General features: G+C 43.2%; 1 protein-coding gene and 1 long non-coding RNA gene across 3 annotated transcripts in view; one reads left to right on the top strand and one right to left on the bottom strand.

Moving 5' to 3' along the window:
• Nucleotides 1–516: 516 nt before the first annotated feature.
• Nucleotides 517–3,541, bottom strand: LOC125088182 (uncharacterized). 2 transcript variants are annotated; one of them, XR_007123601.1, is made up of 3 exons: nucleotides 3,300–3,541; nucleotides 993–1,346; nucleotides 517–852 (listed from the first exon to the last, which is right to left on the bottom strand). It is a non-coding gene; the product is annotated as an uncharacterized LOC125088182 (long non-coding RNA). The 2 variants fall into 2 exon arrangements; XR_007123600.1 differs by lacking the exon at nucleotides 3,300–3,541 and adding an exon at nucleotides 2,270–2,449.
• Nucleotides 3,542–11,635: 8,094 nt separating this feature from the next.
• LOC125087326 (serine/threonine-protein kinase ULK2-like) overlaps nucleotides 11,636–19,645 on the top strand; it is a 55,174-nt gene continuing 47,164 nt past the window's right edge. The window contains 5 exon segments of the mRNA XM_047707527.1: nucleotides 11,636–11,877; nucleotides 12,964–13,042; nucleotides 14,552–14,653; nucleotides 15,812–15,870; nucleotides 17,174–17,256. Of these exon segments, the coding sequence (XP_047563483.1) occupies nucleotides 11,651–11,877; nucleotides 12,964–13,042; nucleotides 14,552–14,653; nucleotides 15,812–15,870; nucleotides 17,174–17,256 (550 nt within the window). The 5' untranslated portion in view covers nucleotides 11,636–11,650.

Genomic DNA, 19,645 nt, shown 5'->3' with positions numbered 1-19,645 from the left:
ACCCAAACCCCGGCATGCAGGACACTTGCTCTCATTAGCGATATCCCCAGATGTCGTGCTAGCTGGCTAATCAAGCCAAAAGTCTTCACGGGCTCTAAAACTTGTTCTATCTCTCAGACTGGACAAGCCCAAGTTTTGACCTTGAACTCCACTGCTCAAAGTAAACCCAGTCTACAGAAACGAGGCTGTCATTTGTCTGCATCTCCCACTAGGAGTTTGCCATCATCCTCATCATCACTACCATCCTTGCCACCACCACCACTATCACCATCTAGATGTGAACACCCGTCCAGTGCTCACTATGTGTCACTTTACGTGCATCCGATCACTTACAAATCTTCCAAAGGCAGAATCTACAGGGAAAAAGGGAGGTGAATCCTAGAAAGCAATTTTCAGTGGCACATGGAGGAGGAAGGGAAAAACTCTCCTCTTGGTAAATGGTAATATTTGTGCAACAAAGGCAGATGCCAGTCGACCCCCTGGTGCCTTTCTCAGTGGCTTTCACTTTCTCCATACCTTTTGCTTTCTGGTCCGTCTCTGAATGTGCAGTTTTAGGAGCCCGTAATGGTTTTAGGAGCTTGTGAAGAGGTATCAAGCCATCTAAGGCAGAAGAGGTGAGGAGAGGAGGGAAAGGGGAAAGGAATGGAGGAGCAGGAGGACGAAGTGAGAAAGAAGGGGAATGGGGAGGAGAGGGAGAGATTGTCCTTGAGTCTCCCACAAGAAAGGGCACCCTATGTAACAGACAAACCACGTCTGGAATTTCCTGCCTGGGGAGCAACACTGTCTGACCCAGATGTCAGGCCCAGAGGCAGCACTCCTGTCACACATGTCCCTCCAGAGCACTGAACTGAACTTTAAAACATACGAGAATATTATTAGTTCAAAAGGATATTTCTGGTGGTATTTTTTTCTTCCATATGCATAAAATCCCCTTATTTCACAGTGCTTTTAAAGCACTAGAGGGCACTAAAAACCATGTAACACTCCCTTACCGAAGGATACATGTTGGCGCGGTCATCCTTTCGAAACAGTATGTCCTCGCTGGTAGACACCAGTGATTTCTCCGGGATCTCTGCTTTGGACTGGAATTCTTCCTCTCCTCGCTCACTTAAGTCTGATCATCTTTTTTCCTCTCTCCTTTCCCGTCCCAGTTCATCCTGAGGCATCTGGTCGATTTTGTCCCCAAGCTCACTTGAGGGCTGTGTTTCAGGGAAACTAATCTCTGGTTCCTCGGAACCGCTTTGATCCAAATCAAGAAATTTTCCTTTTGAGCTCAAGTCTCTTAAAGGCTCATTTGTTTCCAAATGCTCTGATTCTAATGCATCCTTTGACTCACCAAGAATTCTCTTAAAAAAGAAATAAAAGAAGATTGTGATTCCAAATACAGTGTATAGCTGCTTCATTCCCTCCTTTACTTTTCTTTCTGTTCCTACTCAGCAAGTCTTAGTGTTCCTCTCACACTGGAAATATGATCTCTTTCAAAAAGGTAGCTGGGGAACACCCGGGGAGGCTCAGTTGGTTAAGTGTTTGCCTTTGGCTCAGGTCATGATCCTGGGGTCTAGGATGGAGCCCCACATTGGGTTGCCTCCTCAGTGGGGCATCTGCTTCTCCCTCTCCTGCTCTCCCCCTGCTTGTGCTCTCTCTCACTCTCTCTGTCAAATAAATAAGTAAAATCTTAAAAAAATAATAATAATTTAAAAAATAAAAAGGAGCCTGGGACATTTTGTACTTAAATAACATGAATCACGCGTGTGCCAAGTTTATTCTTGGCCTCCAAGCAGAACCACACAGGAAACCATTCTTCTAAGTGGCCCTGGTCATCTCCAAGGATGGGTGAGTCAGTCACTTCTCCTTGGACCACAGCTGAGTTCTCCTTCAGGGGGAGAGCCTACATTACTACAATCACGCTGACTCTGTTCTAAGACAAGTGCATTCTAACTAACCCCTAGGAACTCTTTCTGTCAGTTCCCCTGCACACCTCCTCCAGGAGGCCTTCCCTGACCATCCTCCTAGCTGGGCTAAGTGTCCTTGATTTTTGTTTTTTAAATATCTCCCATGCATCACTCAATCACTGCACTTAGGGCATTGTTTTATGGTGCTCAGGTATCAGTCTGCCTCCCTACACACCCTAAAGCTGCTTAAGAAAATGGACTATATCTTATTTGTATTATCTCCATAGCCTAACAAATGGTGAGCATTCCAGGATTCTGAATGAATGAATGAATGAATGAAAGAAAGAATAGATGAATGACTTAAAATTACTACTTACTAGGGAAGTTCCTGACATGACTGACTGGGAATCAGTCAGTGTAAGTATCTCCCCTGCACCTGACATTCTTCTTTGTGGAGTTTCCTTTAGAGAAATATTGACCATAACCATCAGCAGTTCACTCTGCTTCCCATTTTAATTTCCTAGTGCATGAACCTATCAATGAACTGTGCAATACCAGCTCTGGTTCCTTCCCACGGGAATAAAAAGAATTTCATACTTCTGGGAAAGCCTGTACCTAATCGGAAGCATATTGATGCCAGGACCTTTCAATTTACAGGAATAATGTTAGAGCTCTGTAACCCACTTTGTATACATTCATATTCCCACAGGCAAGCGAAATGATAAGCCAGGCATTTACAACAATTCTCATAATGTAAATAAGGACAGAAGCAACAGCTTAGTGGTTAAAAGCGTGGGCTTTGCAGTCGGCCTCTCCTAGCACCCAATCCTGGTTCCACCACTCACTTGCTCTGAGACCATGGGCAAATCGCTGTACCCTCAGAGTGCATATTTGCTCACAGGCAGGATAAAAGTGAGAACCCTAAATTCTGGGGTTGAGATGACCTATGTAAAATGTTCAGTGCAGCTGCCACAGAGGGCTTGAGGAAGGCAGCAATCGTTTACAAAGTTTAACAGCCTTCTACCATAGTCTCTCATTCATTTCTTCAGACAAACTGGAGTTTGAGGTTCTGGGAGTTGAAATGACATAACCGGCTCACAGCGCTGGAAAGAGGCAGACCTCTCTAATGCTCTGTTCCTTCAGGTGGAAAAAGCATTGCTAAGATTTCAAGCCCAGGGCCTTGAGTACAGGCCTGCTCCAACTGCAAACTTTGCCAGCGAATCTTGATGCCAGGGCCCAGGGGAGGGGAGGAAAGTGCAGGGGTCTGTGGGGGAGGGAAGGGGGACACAGAGGCACAGGTCCTTCCTCCAGCTTAGGTCTCTCTGAGGCTGACCTGGCCCCCAAGCATCCCCAACCCCCTGTGGGGCACCAGGCCCTCCCACACCAGGAACCCCAACCCCGACTCACAGAGTGCGCCCTCCAAGGGCCTCAAAGGCCTGGCCCTCCTGCCACCTGGGCCCCTAGGTCACCTCCCCAGCCTCCAGTGGCCACTGCTTTCTCCTCCACGTGCTCCCTACCTATGGTTGTTACCCAAGCCCCGCCCCATTGTAACCGCCGCCAGGGCCCGGGGCAGTACAGCTGGAGGGCCAGCCGGTGGTCACGTGTCCAAGGCTCTGCCTTGCGCCAGCGGGCACGCCCCCTGGCGGTCAGCGTGGGAGAGGCGCGACTGGGGCCCTTGTCCTGAAATTAGCCTGCCTCCGTCTCAACCACTGTCTTCACCTCCCTCCCCCAACATTTTCCCTAGGCGCCAAGGATTGAGAAGAGGCATTGGTGGCGCCTGCAATTCTGACTTTCTGAAGACTAGGTATGAGCTGTTTGGTAAAATCCTCCTTGTCAAAAGAAAACTAAATTTCCCCGCCTCCTGGCTCCTCCGCTAAGTGGCCCCCTTACTGGAGGTGCGGCCCCTGGCGGCGGTGCCTGCGCCCCCTAGGTCCCGCCCTCATGGCCAAGGGACGCGGCGCCTTTGCCCTTGTTCTCCTGCTGCAGGCGCCTGAAGTGCGGCAGCGCGAACTCCAGCAGGTCCGCAGGCTGGTGCCTCGCCACCTCCACAGTTAAGCCCTGCAGCAGCTCCGACAGTCCCGCAGCGATCTCCCTGCACATCCCGCCAGCCCCTCAGCCGGAGCCTGGGCGCCGCCCTCGCCGCCTCCCTGGACGGGTCTGCAGCCCCGCGGCCCCCAAGCGAGCGCGCTCCAATGGCGGATGCGACACTCCCTGCTAGCGCGGCGGTCTGGGCCCCTGCGCCTGGCTGGCGCGGCCGCGGCTCCCGGCGCTCGGCTGCTCCCTGCAGCGGCGGCTGAGCAAGCGCGCCCGGGAAGGGCGGGCAGCATCTCGGGCTCCTCCTGCTCGCCCGGCCTGGTTGCTTCTCTCCGCACCCCTCCCACTCTCAACCATTGTTCATTTTTGTGAAGGATTTTGTTTGTTTGTTTTAGGGAAAGAGCGCACGGGAGTGGGGGAGGTGGGAAGGGCAGGACCAAGAGAGAGTCCTAGTGGACTGTGCCCTGAGCCCAGAGCTTGCCTCAGGGCTCAATCTCAAGAGCCTGACATCACCACCTGAGCCAGAACCAAGAGCTGGGCTCTTCACTGAGGGTGCGGCCCAGGAGCCCCTCAGCTGTTGTTGACCAATTAATTTCTGGAGAGGGGCGCCTGCGTGGCTCCGTTGGTTGAGTGACTGCCTTGGGCTCATGTCATGACCCGGGACCTGCAGGAACTCCTCCCGCATCGGGCTCCCAGCAACTTGGAGAGTCTGCTTCTCCCTCGGACCTTCTCCTCTCTCATGCTCTCTCTCACTCATTCTCTCTCAAATAAATAAATAAAATCTTAAAAAAAAAATTCTTGAGCCTTGTTTTATGGGCTTGACTGTGGTTGATCTCAATAAGTATTTCCTGCGTCCGTGGGCATTCTGCATTTGTTGGGCGTTGTGTTCGAGTGCCAAACAGGTCAAGTAGGTTGAATGGATTTTTAGGTCTATTTACTTCCCAGTTTTCTATCTGCTTCTTCTATGAATTATTGACAGAGGAGTGTTGAATTCTCCCAATTGAATTGTGGATTTGTCCATGTCTTTTTTTCAGGATGTTTTTGCTTCATGGATTTTGAAGCTTTCTAATCAGATGCAGGCACCTTTATGATGGCCATGTCTTTCTAAATTGATCCTTTGTTGTCCTGAACTGTCTTCTTTCTCTGTTCATTATCTTTGTTGTCTTTCTATTGTCTCTTGTCAAGACCTATGAAATTCAGCCTTTTAGGATTAGTATGTGTATGGTATAGCCCCTTCCATCATTTTTCTTGTTCACAAAATCCATATTATCCTCTGCATCCTTCTATTTAAAGTTGATTTTTCACTGACATTTAGGTCTTTTATTTAAATAGAATATTAGTAGTTATTTCTTAAGGTAATTGTTGAAATGTTTAAGTTGAAGTCTACTACCTCGCTAGTCGTGTTTTCTTTTTCCCGTCTGTTCCTTCTTCCCTTTTGAACTGCCTTCCTTTAGATGAACTGAGTCATTTGTAGGCTGCTATCTGCCTTCTATTATTGGCTGTCCCATGGGCAGTGAGATATTAGTAGGTAATTCTGACTCTTTCTAAAGTTGTTCTCCCACTTGTTCAGGGAATCTGTAGATTAACCTTTATTTGAGGGATCATTTAGTCCCGCTACTAACTCACGATCCTTACCGGGTCTCTACTGAATATTCTGACTTAGCCAAAAGAACACTTCCCTCTGGCTGGTTGGAACTCAAATGACCTCTAGCCTTGTATGAGTCTTGGGAACCATCTAGTTCAGTTCCCTTTCCTCCTTGTTAGAACCTGGGGCATTTTCTTATACACACACTTCTTCCTATTGAGCAAGGACTAAAGAGGACTCCAGTGTGTATTTCCAACAGCTTGTTTTCTACTTGATTTCCTTGTTTCTGGAACCCATGACCTTTTCATCACTCCAGCCTTCCTGAATTCCAATCTCTTTATCCTCACACCAGTGAGACTCCCGCCTTTTTCTTGGAATCTCCTCCATATCCCCACCATCCAGAACTCCTCCAGGTGAAAAGCCGAGTAAATCCTGGGGCTCAGTTTTTGTTTATTTGTTTGTTTGTTTGCTTGTTTTCCTTTTCACAGGGTTCACAAATGTGTGTTCCTTTTCAATGTTTTAAAGAGTTAGATAAATATATATATATATATATATATATATATATATATATATATATAATTTTCCCCCCAATTCCCCATGGGCTTATGGTTGGTTTCTTTTCCTCTAACAAGGTTTATATTAGTTTTCTAGGGCTGCTCTAACAAGATACCACAAACCTAGTGGCTTAAACAATAGAAATGGACAGTCTCACAGTTCTAGAGGCTACAATGTTGGTAGGTCATGCTCCTTTTGTAGGTATTAAGGAAGGATCTGTTCCAGGCCCCTCTCCCAGCTTGAAGGATTGCCCTGGCTTTGGACTTCTTCACATGGCCTTCTCCCTCAGTGCATATCTGTGTATCCCAAGTTTCCCTTCTTAGAAGGACACAAGTCCTACTGAATTAGGGGCCCACCCTACTCAAATATGACCTTATCCTAGCTAGTTACATCTCTAGGGACCCTATTTACAAATAAGGTCATGCTCCCAGGTGCTGGGTTAAGGACTGGGGTAGGTTATATGCATACACACACACACACACACACACACACACACACACACACACATATATATATGTATATATATATATTCTATTTTTTATTTATTTTTAATTTTTTATTATTATTTTTATTTTTTTTTTTGCTAATACAACATTTTTGTTAAGAATCTCAGTCTTCCTTCCTTTCAGTACAAGGTTATTCGCATGCTTTTGGTGCCTACTGAACAATTCGACCACCTCTACCTCCTCAATCTCCATGAAAGTTATTGTTACCTAAAGTCGTCTGCCATCTCTTTTAAAAACAGTTCGCATCTTTTTGGAGTTTACAGTATTTTTTGGTATTGAGTATCTGTTTATGGGCTGACGAAGGTGACTTTCATCCTACTCTTTCCTTCTGAATTTGTTTCTTTTGGGGAAAGTAAATTCTCTAGTGTTTTAAAAGAAGGATCTATAAACGCTAAATGGTTCTTCTTTGTAAGTCTACATTACTTTTTCTCATTTTGTATGTACTTTAAGTGACCAGAGATTTGGAGGCTGACAGCATTTATCAGCATTTAAAAGACATAAAGGAAAAAAATGTATTTTTAAAAAGGGATATAAGAAGTGATGAAGCAAACAAATTGCAAGGCAATGGACAAAAATTTAGGGGCTCAGTCATTTCATGAAATGTCAATGGGTTCTATGCTCTAATGAAAAGATTAAATGTGTTAGATTGCATCAATACACACATAATGATGTGCTGCTTCTAGGAGATACGTAATAAGCTCACCAAGGCAGAGAAAAAATTTTGTACTATTGAATACCTAAAATTGAACAACTAATCTACAAACCTAGAAGGGGACATCATAGCCAGTATAATAAATTATGGAGGAAACATTAAAGGTATAAGAACTGGATAAAATGAGTGAAATTTGTATAGAAAGATATTCTAAGAGAATGTACAAAGTATGAGAATCAGGAAGTGAATTAATCAAGGTCATCAGATATAAGTTAAAAATTAAGAAAAATTCATTGGAATTCTGTGAAATACGAACAAAGGTTGAAAATCCTATTGATGAGAGCACCAAAACAAGGACTTCATCTATCCAAAGACTTTATACAGTCTCTACCCAGCAAGTCTCCACCCAGAAAACCATCAAAGATTACTAAGGGGAATTTATGATCTAAATAAATGGGATGTCCAGTATGTTAATATGTTACCTAGGTTAATAGAACAGGTTCATAGATTGGATGATCGGTATTGTAAAGTTTCAATTGACCCCAGCTTGATGGAGAGATTCAATGCAATCCCAGTTTCCTATCTAGCAAGTGCCTGTGTACGTGGATAAGCCAATTCTCCTATTTCCATGGAAATGAAAAGGACTAGTCATTCCCCAGCAAATCTGAAGAATGAAGCGAGAGCAAGAGTGAGGGAGAAAGAGAGTGAGAGGAGAATCCGATGGGATTGGATTTATTACAAAAAGATTATTGAAATGACCAGAGAAAACAGACAAACAAAAAAGGGCAGACTTTGGCAAAGCAGTGCTAAACGACGTGAATATCCACATGGAACATAAGAGCCTAAAACTCGATTCCACACTGATGTAGTCTAAATATGAAAGAGGACATCAGAAGTTTTCTGGAAGATACAATAGGAAAACATTTTTAGGATAAAACATTTTATTTTAGGATAAAAACATTTTTAGGTGGCAGAGATCAGTGGAACAGGACACCAAAACCATGAAGCATAAGAAAGGTTGGGAAGTTGTACTCCACTGATTGAAAGGTTAGAAAAAGAATCTTGCCCACCAAATGACAAGATTAAAACTATGAAAAGCTCTATCGATATACCAACTAAGGAACTGTATACAAATCTAGATAGGATAACTAGGAATCAATAAAGAAAGGTAGGTAACTTAAAAACAATCAAAATACTTGAACAGAAATATCCCAAGGAGAAAAACATCAGCCAATAAACACATGAAAAGATTCCTAACATCCTCAGTGATCACAAAAGAGCAAAGGAAAACACAATGTGTTAGTGTTAACACACAGAAGGCAGACCCAAAAAAGTGTTGCTTCATCAAACTTATTCAATAGGGAATGGAGTGGGGCACCTGGGTGGCTTCACTGTAAAGCATCTGCTTTCTGCTGGGGTCCTGATGCCAGGGTCTTGGGATCAAGCCCTGCCTGGGGCTCCCTGCTCATCAGGAAACCTGCTTCTCCCTCTCCTGCTTCCCCTGCTTCTGCTCCCTCTCTCACCGTCTCTCTCTTTCTGTCACATCAGTCAATCAATCAACCAATTCTTTAAATTAAATCAGTAAAAATAAAAGGGAGACACATGGGGTACTAATGAACAACAAGAATATTTAGGGTTGTTGTTGTTTTTCTTTTTTAAAGATTTTATTTCTTCCTTTGACAGACAGAGATGAGAAGAAGGCAGAGAGGCAGGCAGAGAAAGAGGGGAAAAGAGGCTCCCTGCTAAGCAAAGAGCCAGATGCAGGGCTGGGTCCCAGGACCCTGGGATCATGACCTGAGCCAAAGGCAGGAGGCTTAACCCGCTGAGCCACCCAGGCGCCCCTTTGAATAGGTTTCTTGCCTACCTTGTTGAATGTCCTGGCGTCCTCAGCCGGCTTGGAAGCTGAAGGAGCCAGCGGGGCCCTGAATTCAGAGCAACCGTCATCTCCAGGAAAAGCGTCCTCCCCCAAAGAGCATCTGAGAAGAGAGAGCATGGATGAGAGACGAAGCGGCCCCCTTCCTGAGGGCTGAGCGCCCGGGTTGAGGGGCCGGCCTCTGCCGGCTCAGCGCCTGGCGCCCTCCGTGGGGAAGCGGTCTGCTAACTCTGAGTGTGTGTGAACACTTGAGGTAAAGTCCCTCTGCCTCCCTGTGAGAGAGAAGTCAGTGTGGGATGCCAACACCATCCCTGCACACGTCGCTCAACGGAGAAGGATGCCTTCTCAATCCTGAGCCTGCACAACGAGAGAGAGAACCAGAGCCTTACCTCCAAGAAACAGTGATATGTCACTAAGGATTTTATGTTGATTACAAGTGAAATTGTTTTGGATCTATTAGATTAAATATATGTTAATTAAACCTGTTTCTTTTTAGTTTTTAAAGTGTGGTTACTAGAAAATTTACAGTTACATATGTGGGTCATGTATTTCTGTTGGAGAGCACTGGTCTGGACGATCTAATGCTGTTCTAACACAACGTGATCATTTAGTCCTTTATTTGCTTTGATAAGTAAAATGCCATTCACATTTTCAAAGGACAGAAAGCAAATTCTATGGATTGTAAGTTAAAAGCATTTTAAATTAATTAGCAAGGTGTACTCCACCGTGCATTCTGGCAGGATTCATTGAGTGTGGCAGCTGTGCTGAGTATCCTCCCTCTGGGCTAACTTGCTCAAGAATTCATTTATTTGGAACAATTTTGATGTTGGCCGTGCCTTTAAAATACTAAGTTTTTAACATGAGAAATTGAGTTTATGGGGTTGTGTTGAGAAGTATGCATTCCATGTTCATAGAACTATGTGAATATTTACTATAGTTTGTGTTCAAAAACAGCTTAAACTAGATCACTCATCCCCCTCCCCCAAGAACAGTGCTAGAATTTGGACTCTGAAGTCCAAATTTTATACTTAAAATAAATTTTAAGTATACTCAATTGTATGTAATGAGGCAAAAATTCAAGTTCTGAGCAGCTGCAGTCATTTAAAGTAGCCCTAGAGCGAAAATGTAAATGAATGAAAACTGTTCATTCTAATTTTTGCAAAGTAACTTAAGTAAAACATTACAAAAATAAAGATCTAATCATTGGTTTGACCCACCCACTAAGATCTGGAAGAATACACTCCATATTTTTAGCAGTGCTTAATCCCAAGGGATGGCATATGGAAGATACCACTTTTTATAGGTTTTAGTGTATTTATATTCCTTTTTGTTTTCAGTAAACATCAAGAAAAGAGCCCCAAAGGATTAAAAAAAAAAAAAGTAAAACAGAAGAAACTATTTATAAACCATGGGGACTTACCTTATTTGAAGATGTTAAAGACATAAAATGTCATTATAATATGTCTTAAATGATCTTAAAACTAACATTTCATTTGTTTCAAGTATAACGTTGTTTTTATCTTCTTAATTGCATATGGAAAGTTTATGTAGAGCATATTCTAGAGTTGTATGCTCACATACAGACGTATGTTCACAAAGGATTTAGTAGGGAGGGTCATGGATATTAAATCCCTAATGTGGATTCAAGGAATCACACTTGTGACTTTTAGATCCATTGTAATAAAAAGTTTATCTTTGTGTATTGACTATATATGAATAGTTACTCTGTGCCAGGCTTTTTCTAAAGTCTTCATTGCTAAAGGTGCTATCTTGTTTGACTGTCACAACAACCCCATGTGGTTAATCTGTTTCCAGCTTTTCTAGATGAGGAAGTAGGCCCAGAGGGTTCATCATCCAGGGTCATGCAGTGAGGAGGTGGAGGAGCTGGGATTTGGAGAGAGGCAGCCTGACTCCCGATCAAGCTGTTAACATTCCGTATGCCCCAGCATACACACAGACACACTGGAGTGGCCACTGTCTTATGACTACCTTCCAGTAACGTCCATACCATCTCTCTATAGTACTGAAAACAAGTAGAAGCGTTCCTTCTTAAAGGTGCCTAGTGATGAGAGACAGTGTGGTGGGACAGGAGTGTTGTAGCAGGGAAGAGGAGGGAGAGCCCTGTGGGAGCGCAGACCCCTCACAGCTACAAGTGGTGGTAAAAGGTCCCAGTCTCCATTCATTGACCCCACCTGCTTTTAATTTGTGCTCACATAATGCCCGGAATGAAATCTGGACGTTTCTCCCAGACTGTTGGCTGATAACAAGGGGGCACTTCTATTTTAGTTTGCCGAGGCGCCTCCCGTTTGCAGGGTACCTGTTGTGCTTAGAGTCTCGTGGGCACCTTCACCAGTAAAAACCGGGGGAAAGAAAAACACCAGCGAAAACAAGAGATGCAAATTAAATCAGTTCTCTTTACAACAGATCGAGTGAAACGTTCAAGGTGTCTGCTATCTTTTCATAGACTTAAATTATTAGAGTAAAACAGAAAAAAAATGTGACTCCCGGTTCCTCATTCCCTCTCTGTTATTAACTTGATTCTGTTGATGGGAGATGCAGATGGTATTTGATTTTGTGTGCTTAAATATTTACGCGATTCCTTTTCTACCAGCTAAAGGAACTCTCAGTGAAGATACTATTAGGGTGTTTCTGCATCAGATCGCAGCTGCCATGCGGATTCTGCACAGCAAAGGAATAATCCACAGGGATCTCAAACCCCAGAACATCTTGCTGTCATATGCGAATCGCAGAAAATCCACCATCAGTAGTATTCATCAAAATAGGTAAACAGCTATGTAGTGTTTGATGCAAAGGACAGCCTTGAGACTCTGTAGTTTTAGAAAATTTTAACTCAACTTTGTTGGAATGATGGGTTTTGTTGATGCAGTTTTGAAATTTTTATTGAGTTCAGCAAGGTGCATTTGGATATGGGAACCCTGTACATTACTGGCAGCCTACCCCTAGTCTCAGAACCGAGGGGCCCATGTTAGGAACTCCAAACACAGCTCCCAGCACCAAACGCTGTTCTGCTTCTCATCAGCGGGAAGCTGATGTATGGTCGTCGTAGATGCAGTTGAAGAACCTGGGCCCTTCACAGCTCATGGAATTGTAACACAAGGGATCTAAGACACCATTTAGATCAACCTTTCTTTCTTTCTTTCTTTCTTTCTTTCTTTCTTTCTTTCTTTCTTTTTTTTTTTTAACAATTATTTGAAGCAGTTTGTAATCCTAGGTATTTTTTTAAGCTTTTCTTTGTGTGGTTAGAATTTTTTTTTTAACCAGTATGGAAAGAAATTTCCGGAGGTACCTGGGTGGCTCAGTTGGTTGGGCGTCTGCCTTTGGCTCGGGTCATGATCCTGGGGTCCAAGGAGGGAACCCCTGCGCTGGGCTTCCTGCTCAGCCGGGAGTCTGCTTCTCCCTCTCCCTCTGCCCCTCTCCCAGCTCATTCTCTCTCTCTCTCTCAAATAAATAAATAAAATCTTTAAAAAATTAGGAAGTTTCTGATTTTATGTATTTTACATCTGGATCTGGAGAAGGGAAAAGAAGAAGTACTAATTCTCCACCTGGCACTGATACTTAGAACAGTATTAATGAGTCGTTTACAGCAATTAGCGTTTTCTCTCACAAAGCTTGGTGCTCGCTCCCTGAGTACGAAACTGGCAGAGTAGGGACTTGTACAGTTGGTGATCACTAACCGTTCTTAGCGTGTTGAAACTGAGGTAGAAATTTTCTTCCTTGGCAGGCAGGCTTACCCAATAAGCTGCAAATTTCTCACAGTTCCTTTGTGCCCTCTTGTGTCTTGAAGGTGTGATCTAAGTGAAGTGTGAGTAAAGGTATGTTTTGTTTTTCTCCCTTTTATTTTGTGGACTAGCGGATTTTGGGTTTGCCCGTTACCTGCAGAGTAACATGATGGCTGCAACACTGTGTGGGTCCCCAATGTACATGGTGAGTGAGTTTTTTTGTCCTTGCCTGTGTATGGTGCCATTAGCACTGGGATTTTAAGTATGATGCTGGTTTCTAGTTCAGGTGTGATTTTATGTGTAGCCTAAACTGCTGTATTACTAACAGTGATTGTATTACTGATAATGCTTTAAGTCATCTTTTGCTTTAAAATAGTGGACTATAAAGGTCACTTTTACCCATTAGCTGATTTTTTTTTTTTTTTTAAGTAGGCCCCACACCCAGCATGGAGTTCTTTTAGCTTGAGTTTTTGGCTAAAGCTTTTTAGCTTTAAGTTTTTTTAAAAATTAGTTATTGGGGGTAAAAAAAAATTCCTTGTTAGAGTAAATTGAAAATACAGATTGATGAAGCGTGGTCATGCTGTACTTGGAGTGTGATATTAGGGAAAACAACAACAACAACAACAAAACCCTCTTGGGCATTTCTTCATCTTTAGGGTGGACATGCTCATCTTTTCATGTTGTTTCTCTTGACAAGATCCCTGGGTCATAGAAGATTTTTCAGTTAGTGTTAGAGGTAAAGCTGAAAAATTGTAGTTCCGTCTTCATCCTTCCGTACGGATGTTGTCATGTCTGAAAAGGGAAGGCTATGAAAATTCCGGACCAGTGGGAAGCATCAGGCCTGGAAGTAGCTTAATTCTGGAGTTTCAGAATTCTGCCAAGTAAATGCATGTACCTGTCTCAGTTCTAAATGTAAAATGGGCTTGCGTTCAGTAAGGATTTCCTCTGATCTAAGTCAGTGTGAAGCTTACCAGGGATGACAGCTAAAAATCGTACTCCTGGAAAATAAAGTTTCTCTGGCTTTGAGCGTGTTTGACATTTCTGTTTAATGTTTATCCAGATTACTGGCATTTTTAAGAAGCAGCATCCAGTAAGAGGTGGGAAGAGAGCTGTAACAAAGCAGCAGAGAAGACAAATGGCTTTGCTTTTAAGACAGTCCTTACTGTATTTTCATCATAGTTTGTGTATTATTTTAAAAGCTTTCAAATGAGCAGAAAAACAGGGAGTAATACAGCAAACACTTGTGTACTTATTGTCCATTTTTAACAAAGGTAACATTTTGCCATATGTGCCTTGATCTTTTTTTTTCCCCCTAAGAAAGAAGTAAAATATTTCAGCAACAGCCCAAGTCCTTTAAATCTTTCCCTCTTCCCATATCCCACACTTCTACTCCAGAAGTCACCTCTGTGTTGTAGCTGGTGTGTATTTTAGTTATAACCTTAATACTCTTACTGCATTGCTGTCCCATAGTAATACATAGAAATGTTTGTTTCTATAAATTGCTTCTTTTCATGCAATGTTGTTTTTGAGATTTCCTAGTAAATCCCAGTGTACGAATGTGGTTTAAGCTCACAGCAGGATCACCTGATTAGGCAAGTGTCGTAGTGTGATCTCATTTTAGTATTTGTTGGGAGTGTGAACTTTACCAGTTAATTTATCAATATTAGTAAGATAAATAACATCATGCATGTGTCTGGTATGTTTTTATCCCCAGGCTCCTGAAGTTATTATGTCTCAACATTATGATGCTAAGGCAGACCTGTGGAGCATAGGAACGGTGATATATCAATGCCTAGTTGGAAAACCACCTTTTCAGGTAGCCGGACTTTTTATTTCTGTGCTCAGTTTTGGGATCTTCTCATTTCGCAGTTGCCTTTGACTTAGAAAACAGGGAATACTTTCTTTGAAAACGGTGTTTTTGGTTCCCTTGTGACTTGTTTTGATTTTGTTACAGGCAGAAACTGCTATAGTGAGCCAGAACATCTTTGGCTTTTCCTTTTTTTATCTGCCCTCCCTTTGTCGTTGGCCTGGGCATAAAGCTCGCTTTATGTTTCCCAGGCTGGTGACAACTAGCCAGGGACAGGACTGACACCCTGGTGGGAAGTGGTGTGAACAGGGATGTTCCGTGCTTCCTGCTTAGCTGGGTGTGGGAGGCCCTGCACTCCACATGAGGGCTAGGCCTGGACTCGGAAGATGAGCGGAAACCGCCTCCAGCTTCCTGGTCCTGGCACTGCTCGGTGAGAGAAGGCTGATGGTTTAGTTTTGGTGGACATGATTTGGGGTTATTCTTCCCTCTTCTCCACTCCCCTCACATCCTGTCAGAAAGAGGCCCTCTAGAACTAATCGCCATGAGTTCATACTGCCCGGTTACAGAGAGGTTTTTCTGAACTTGAAAACTGGAACAGAGTAAACAGTACAGTAAAAAAGGATGTAAAATCAGTGTCCCGCCTGGTTTAGACACTTACCCTCTCAGCCCCGTTGGGTACAGAGGGGCAGCGGGAGGGGCGGATGGGGGGGGGGCGCCACTAATCCTGCAGCTCTTACTGTGTGGGAGGGCGGCATCTGCTGTCCAGGAGGGACTGAGAAGCAGCTGTTTGTTTCTTTCCCTTCCTTGTGCCCTTGGCAGCCCTAAGAGAAAACATACCCTGACTTTACACAATAAAAATGTAGGTGTTGGGCCGGCTGCGTGACCGCCAGAGTAGTGGTTCTGAACTCTTCCTAAGTTTCGGCTCCTCTGGGAGGCTGACCTCGGCAAAGATATCCTAAGTCCAGATAGGCAGAATTCGCACAAAGTTCCAGAGGTTTTTAAGTTCCTGGTGCCCATATGTGGCCCCTTCTGCAACCCAGGACTTTCAGGTTCAGAATATGTGCTTTAGAGCAAGCATTTGAGTGTGGATCACGTGATTTGAACTTTCTGCCCCCATTGTCTAGGGAATAAAACCTTGTTGTTGTTGTTGTTGTTGTTTTTAAACAGGCCAATAGTCCTCAAGACTTCAGGATGTTTTATGAAAAAAACAGGAGCTTAATGCCTAGGTACGTGTTTGGTTACGCTGGGTTTTACTGTCTGTGAATGCAGCATTATTTGAACTCGTGTTACCGGTATCCAGTCTTGAATCTTTCTTCAGTTGACAGTAATGGGAGAACATTCATTTTAACCAGAAATCCGAAAATTACTGGTGCATCATAGGTGCCTGGATAGTGCTGTACCATTTTTTTTTTTCTTTTTTAAAATGTAAAGTATATTTAAAAGGGAAAAAAGAAACTACAGAAGTTTTACATGTTCTTGGGGGGAAGGGAGACACAAACAGAATAGATGTGCGTGAACTAGACGGTCAGTACCTCCCTCGGTCTTCCCTGCTCTCCAGGATGACATGAGCTGGCTCTGTACCTCCTGTAGATATGTACACGTACATGTTTCGTACAAATTACATCATACTTGGCAAATTGTTCTGCAACTTTTTTTTACTGTACAGTGTATCATAGACACCAGTTAGCGTCAACTTCATTCTTTTAAATGGTTCATAGAGTTCCATGGCTAAATTTGTCATATTTTGTTTAATCAGATCCTTGTTTTCATTTTTTGATTACTCCAAACAGTGTTTAGTGAAGTGTGTGTGTGTTGGTGTACACTCCTGTGTATTTCTTTAGGATAGACTCCTGGACATGGAATTAGGAGACCACAAGGGACGCTCTCCCAATTAGCTAATGCAGCACCACGACAGAGTGCTTGTTTCCCGAAGTTTCACCAACATGGGATGTTATCACAGCAGGTGCCTCACAAACAGAAGGGGACCAATTGGCTCTTTAATTTGCATTATTCTCTTTACTAATAAAGTTGGTGCTCTTTCATTTGTCTCATGTCCTTTTGTAGTTTTTATTCTGTGAATTGCACGGTCCTATTACTCATTTTTCTACTGGTTTGTCTTTTTCTTAGTGGATTTTAGGAAGCTGTATTATTGCTCACTCGAATTGGAGCTGTGCCCTTTACCAGACAACAGGAGGTGGCTCTTTTTCTAATAGAGAGTTCTGGCAAATATGAGTGCCAGGCTGATTGTGCTTCTGAAGTGCTTTATGCCTGCACATACTCAGATAATATCAATAAACACAATGCAGGAAACTCCCGAATGGATGCCCGTTCTCAAAGGCAGTGGCTTAGTGTTTTGTTTTTTGTTTTCTTTTTCTTCTGTAAGGAATGAAGCTTTACCATGATCTTCTTGGTTTAAGATGTGTTTGTGAATCTACATATACATTTTCACGTACCATCGTGAAGGCGAAAGTCATGTGTTTAATCTGTATAAACTCACCACTTAAGAGTCTTTTTCTTCCTTTCCCCCAGTATTCCCAGAGAAACATCACCTTACTTGGCTAATCTCCTCTTGGGTTTGCTTCAGAGAAACCAGAAAGATAGAATGGACTTTGGTAAGTAATATTTTCAAATTCTGTGTGCTTTCTAATTTGATTTTTGTGTATCCCCCCAAAAGTTGTTTTTAAAAAGATACTACAGAGTTTTCAGGAGAAAATTCAAGTCAGTTTCTTTCTTTCTCTTCATCTTTTTTCTTCCCTTATTTTGTCAATATTTATTGAGTGCTCGCTATGTTCTAGATACAGGGGATAGAGTAATAAATAATAAAGAAAATCCCTGTCATCACATAGCACATATTCTCATGCAGGAGAGGCAAACAAGGGGTAAAGTTTAATCAGCGCACCATAAAGAAGGTGATAAGTGCTCTGGGAAAGAAGAGGGAAGGGAAATGCCCATGGGGGAGGGATTGAAAGTTTAAATTCCATGAAGCCCCTTCTGAGGAAGTGGCCTTTGAATAAAGACTTGATTGATGGACAGTGGGATAGTGAGACAGTGGGCGGTGTGCACGTCTGTGGGAAGAGCTTGCCAGGCGGAATGAACAGCCAGTACAAACGCCCAGGGCTGGGAGTGCCATGTCAGCTGGAGGAACAGTTAGAAGACCAGTTAAAGACGTGGGCTTTTGCTCAAAGTGTGATGGGGAGAGTGTGAGCTCAGGAGTATAGGATCTGACCGATGTTTTAGAAAGGATCATTCTGGTTGCTTATTGCCAACAGACTGTGGAGCGGGGCGGTGTGGACAGGAGCCCGGGGACCAATCTAGGGACTACAGCAGTTACCCCAGTGAGAGATGAAGGGACTTAGGCTGGAATAACAGCCATGGAAGTGGTGGGGAGTCCCTTGAATTCTGCATCATTTTGGAGGTAGAGACCGTAGTATTTACAGATGAATTGGATGTGGGGTGTGAGAGAGAGAAGACTCAAAGATGCCTCCAGGGTGTCTGGCCTGGGTGCGTGAAGTAATCGAGTTGCTTGTTACAGGCATGCTTGAGGCTCTGTGGCCAGAGCAGGCTCTGGGGCAAAGCAGGGGTTCAGCTTGGATCTGTTAAACTGAAGACACACATTTAACGGAGGGGTGCAGATGCCCAAAGGGCACTTGGAGTCCAGAGGAGAGGTCTAGGCTGGGGATGTATTTTGGAGATCTGGGAGGAGGCAAAGGAGGAGAAACACTCCAGAATCCTGGTGGAAAGTCCCTGGCCTCGAAGATGGGGTTTCAGGAGACAGGCAGGGGCCGCTCCGTGGCAGTTTGGTTTTCACGGTGGTGTGAGGGCTCTGGGAGAACGGGCTCTGGGTGCTCTGCAAGGCTGTGAGTTCAGATTTTTACATTCTGAAGGTGAAAGCCGTATCACTGATCTTGAGCCTTTCTTCTTTTTATAATACAATCATTTAAAGCTAAAAATTTCTTTTTTTTTTTTTTAAGATTCTATTTATTTATTTGACAGAGAGAGATCACAAGTAGGCAGAGAGGCAGGCAGAGAGAGAGGGGGGAAGCAGGCTCACTGCTGAGCAGAGAGCCCGAAGTGGGGCTCAATCCCAGGACCCTGGGATCATGACCTGAGCCGAAGGAAGAGGCTTTAATCCACTGAGCCACCCAGGTGCCCCTAAAGCTAAAAATTTCTGAGTATTTTAACTTTACATGGTCTAGGAATGCTTAATACTATAGGGATTGTCCAGTCTCGGAAGGCTTTGAAAGAACATTTTCCCCTGAAATTATCTGGGTCTCAGCTCCTCTTTGGGGGCAGTTTGTTAACTTGTTTTTATCAATCTCATGTAAAAGATTGTTCTTCGATGTTACTCTTAGCAGTCATATGTAAAAACAACACAACTTAAATGTCAGACCAGAAAAGCCATAAGACATGTTCAGTGAAAATGCTTTTTAAATTAACCTTGATCTTGACATTTTTAGAAAGAAAAAAAAAGTGTTTGATTTTTCCTGTAGTAATTAGTTGTAATATCAGTAGAGATTTGCAAAACCTTAGTCCAGAGTTTTGGTCTGTTCATGTGTGTTATGGAAGTCCATATAGGTTCCTGGATAAGACAGACCAGGGTTTGAATTCTAGTCCCTCAGCTTGCTAGCTTTGACGTTGGAGAAGATACATGGCCTTTATGCACTTTATCCTTGTCCATAAAAGGAAGATAATCCTGTGAGTTAAGTTTGTGAGGATTAAATAAACTGGTATATGAATCACTCAGTTTGTTGTCTTAGCAAATGTCCTCAGTAGACAATAGCTCTGAAAGTTCCCATATAGGGGACAAGGTGAAATAGTCTGAACATGTATTTCCTTAAAGTTTTGTAAAGTTGGAACTAAATTTCTGCACATGGACTTGGTAAATATTTTTATCTCTCAGGGGGAGAAATTAAATTGAGAGTTGCTCTGTAAGCATGAGAAATAGGGGTCAATACTGAAACAATATACTCATCAATAATAGTTTTAAAATACTAGATTATA

This window comes from Lutra lutra, chromosome 16 (genome assembly GCF_902655055.1).
Source record: "Lutra lutra chromosome 16, mLutLut1.2, whole genome shotgun sequence".
Lineage (NCBI taxonomy): Eukaryota > Metazoa > Chordata > Mammalia > Carnivora > Mustelidae > Lutra > Lutra lutra.
This window is presented reverse-complemented; position numbering and strand designations above follow the sequence as displayed.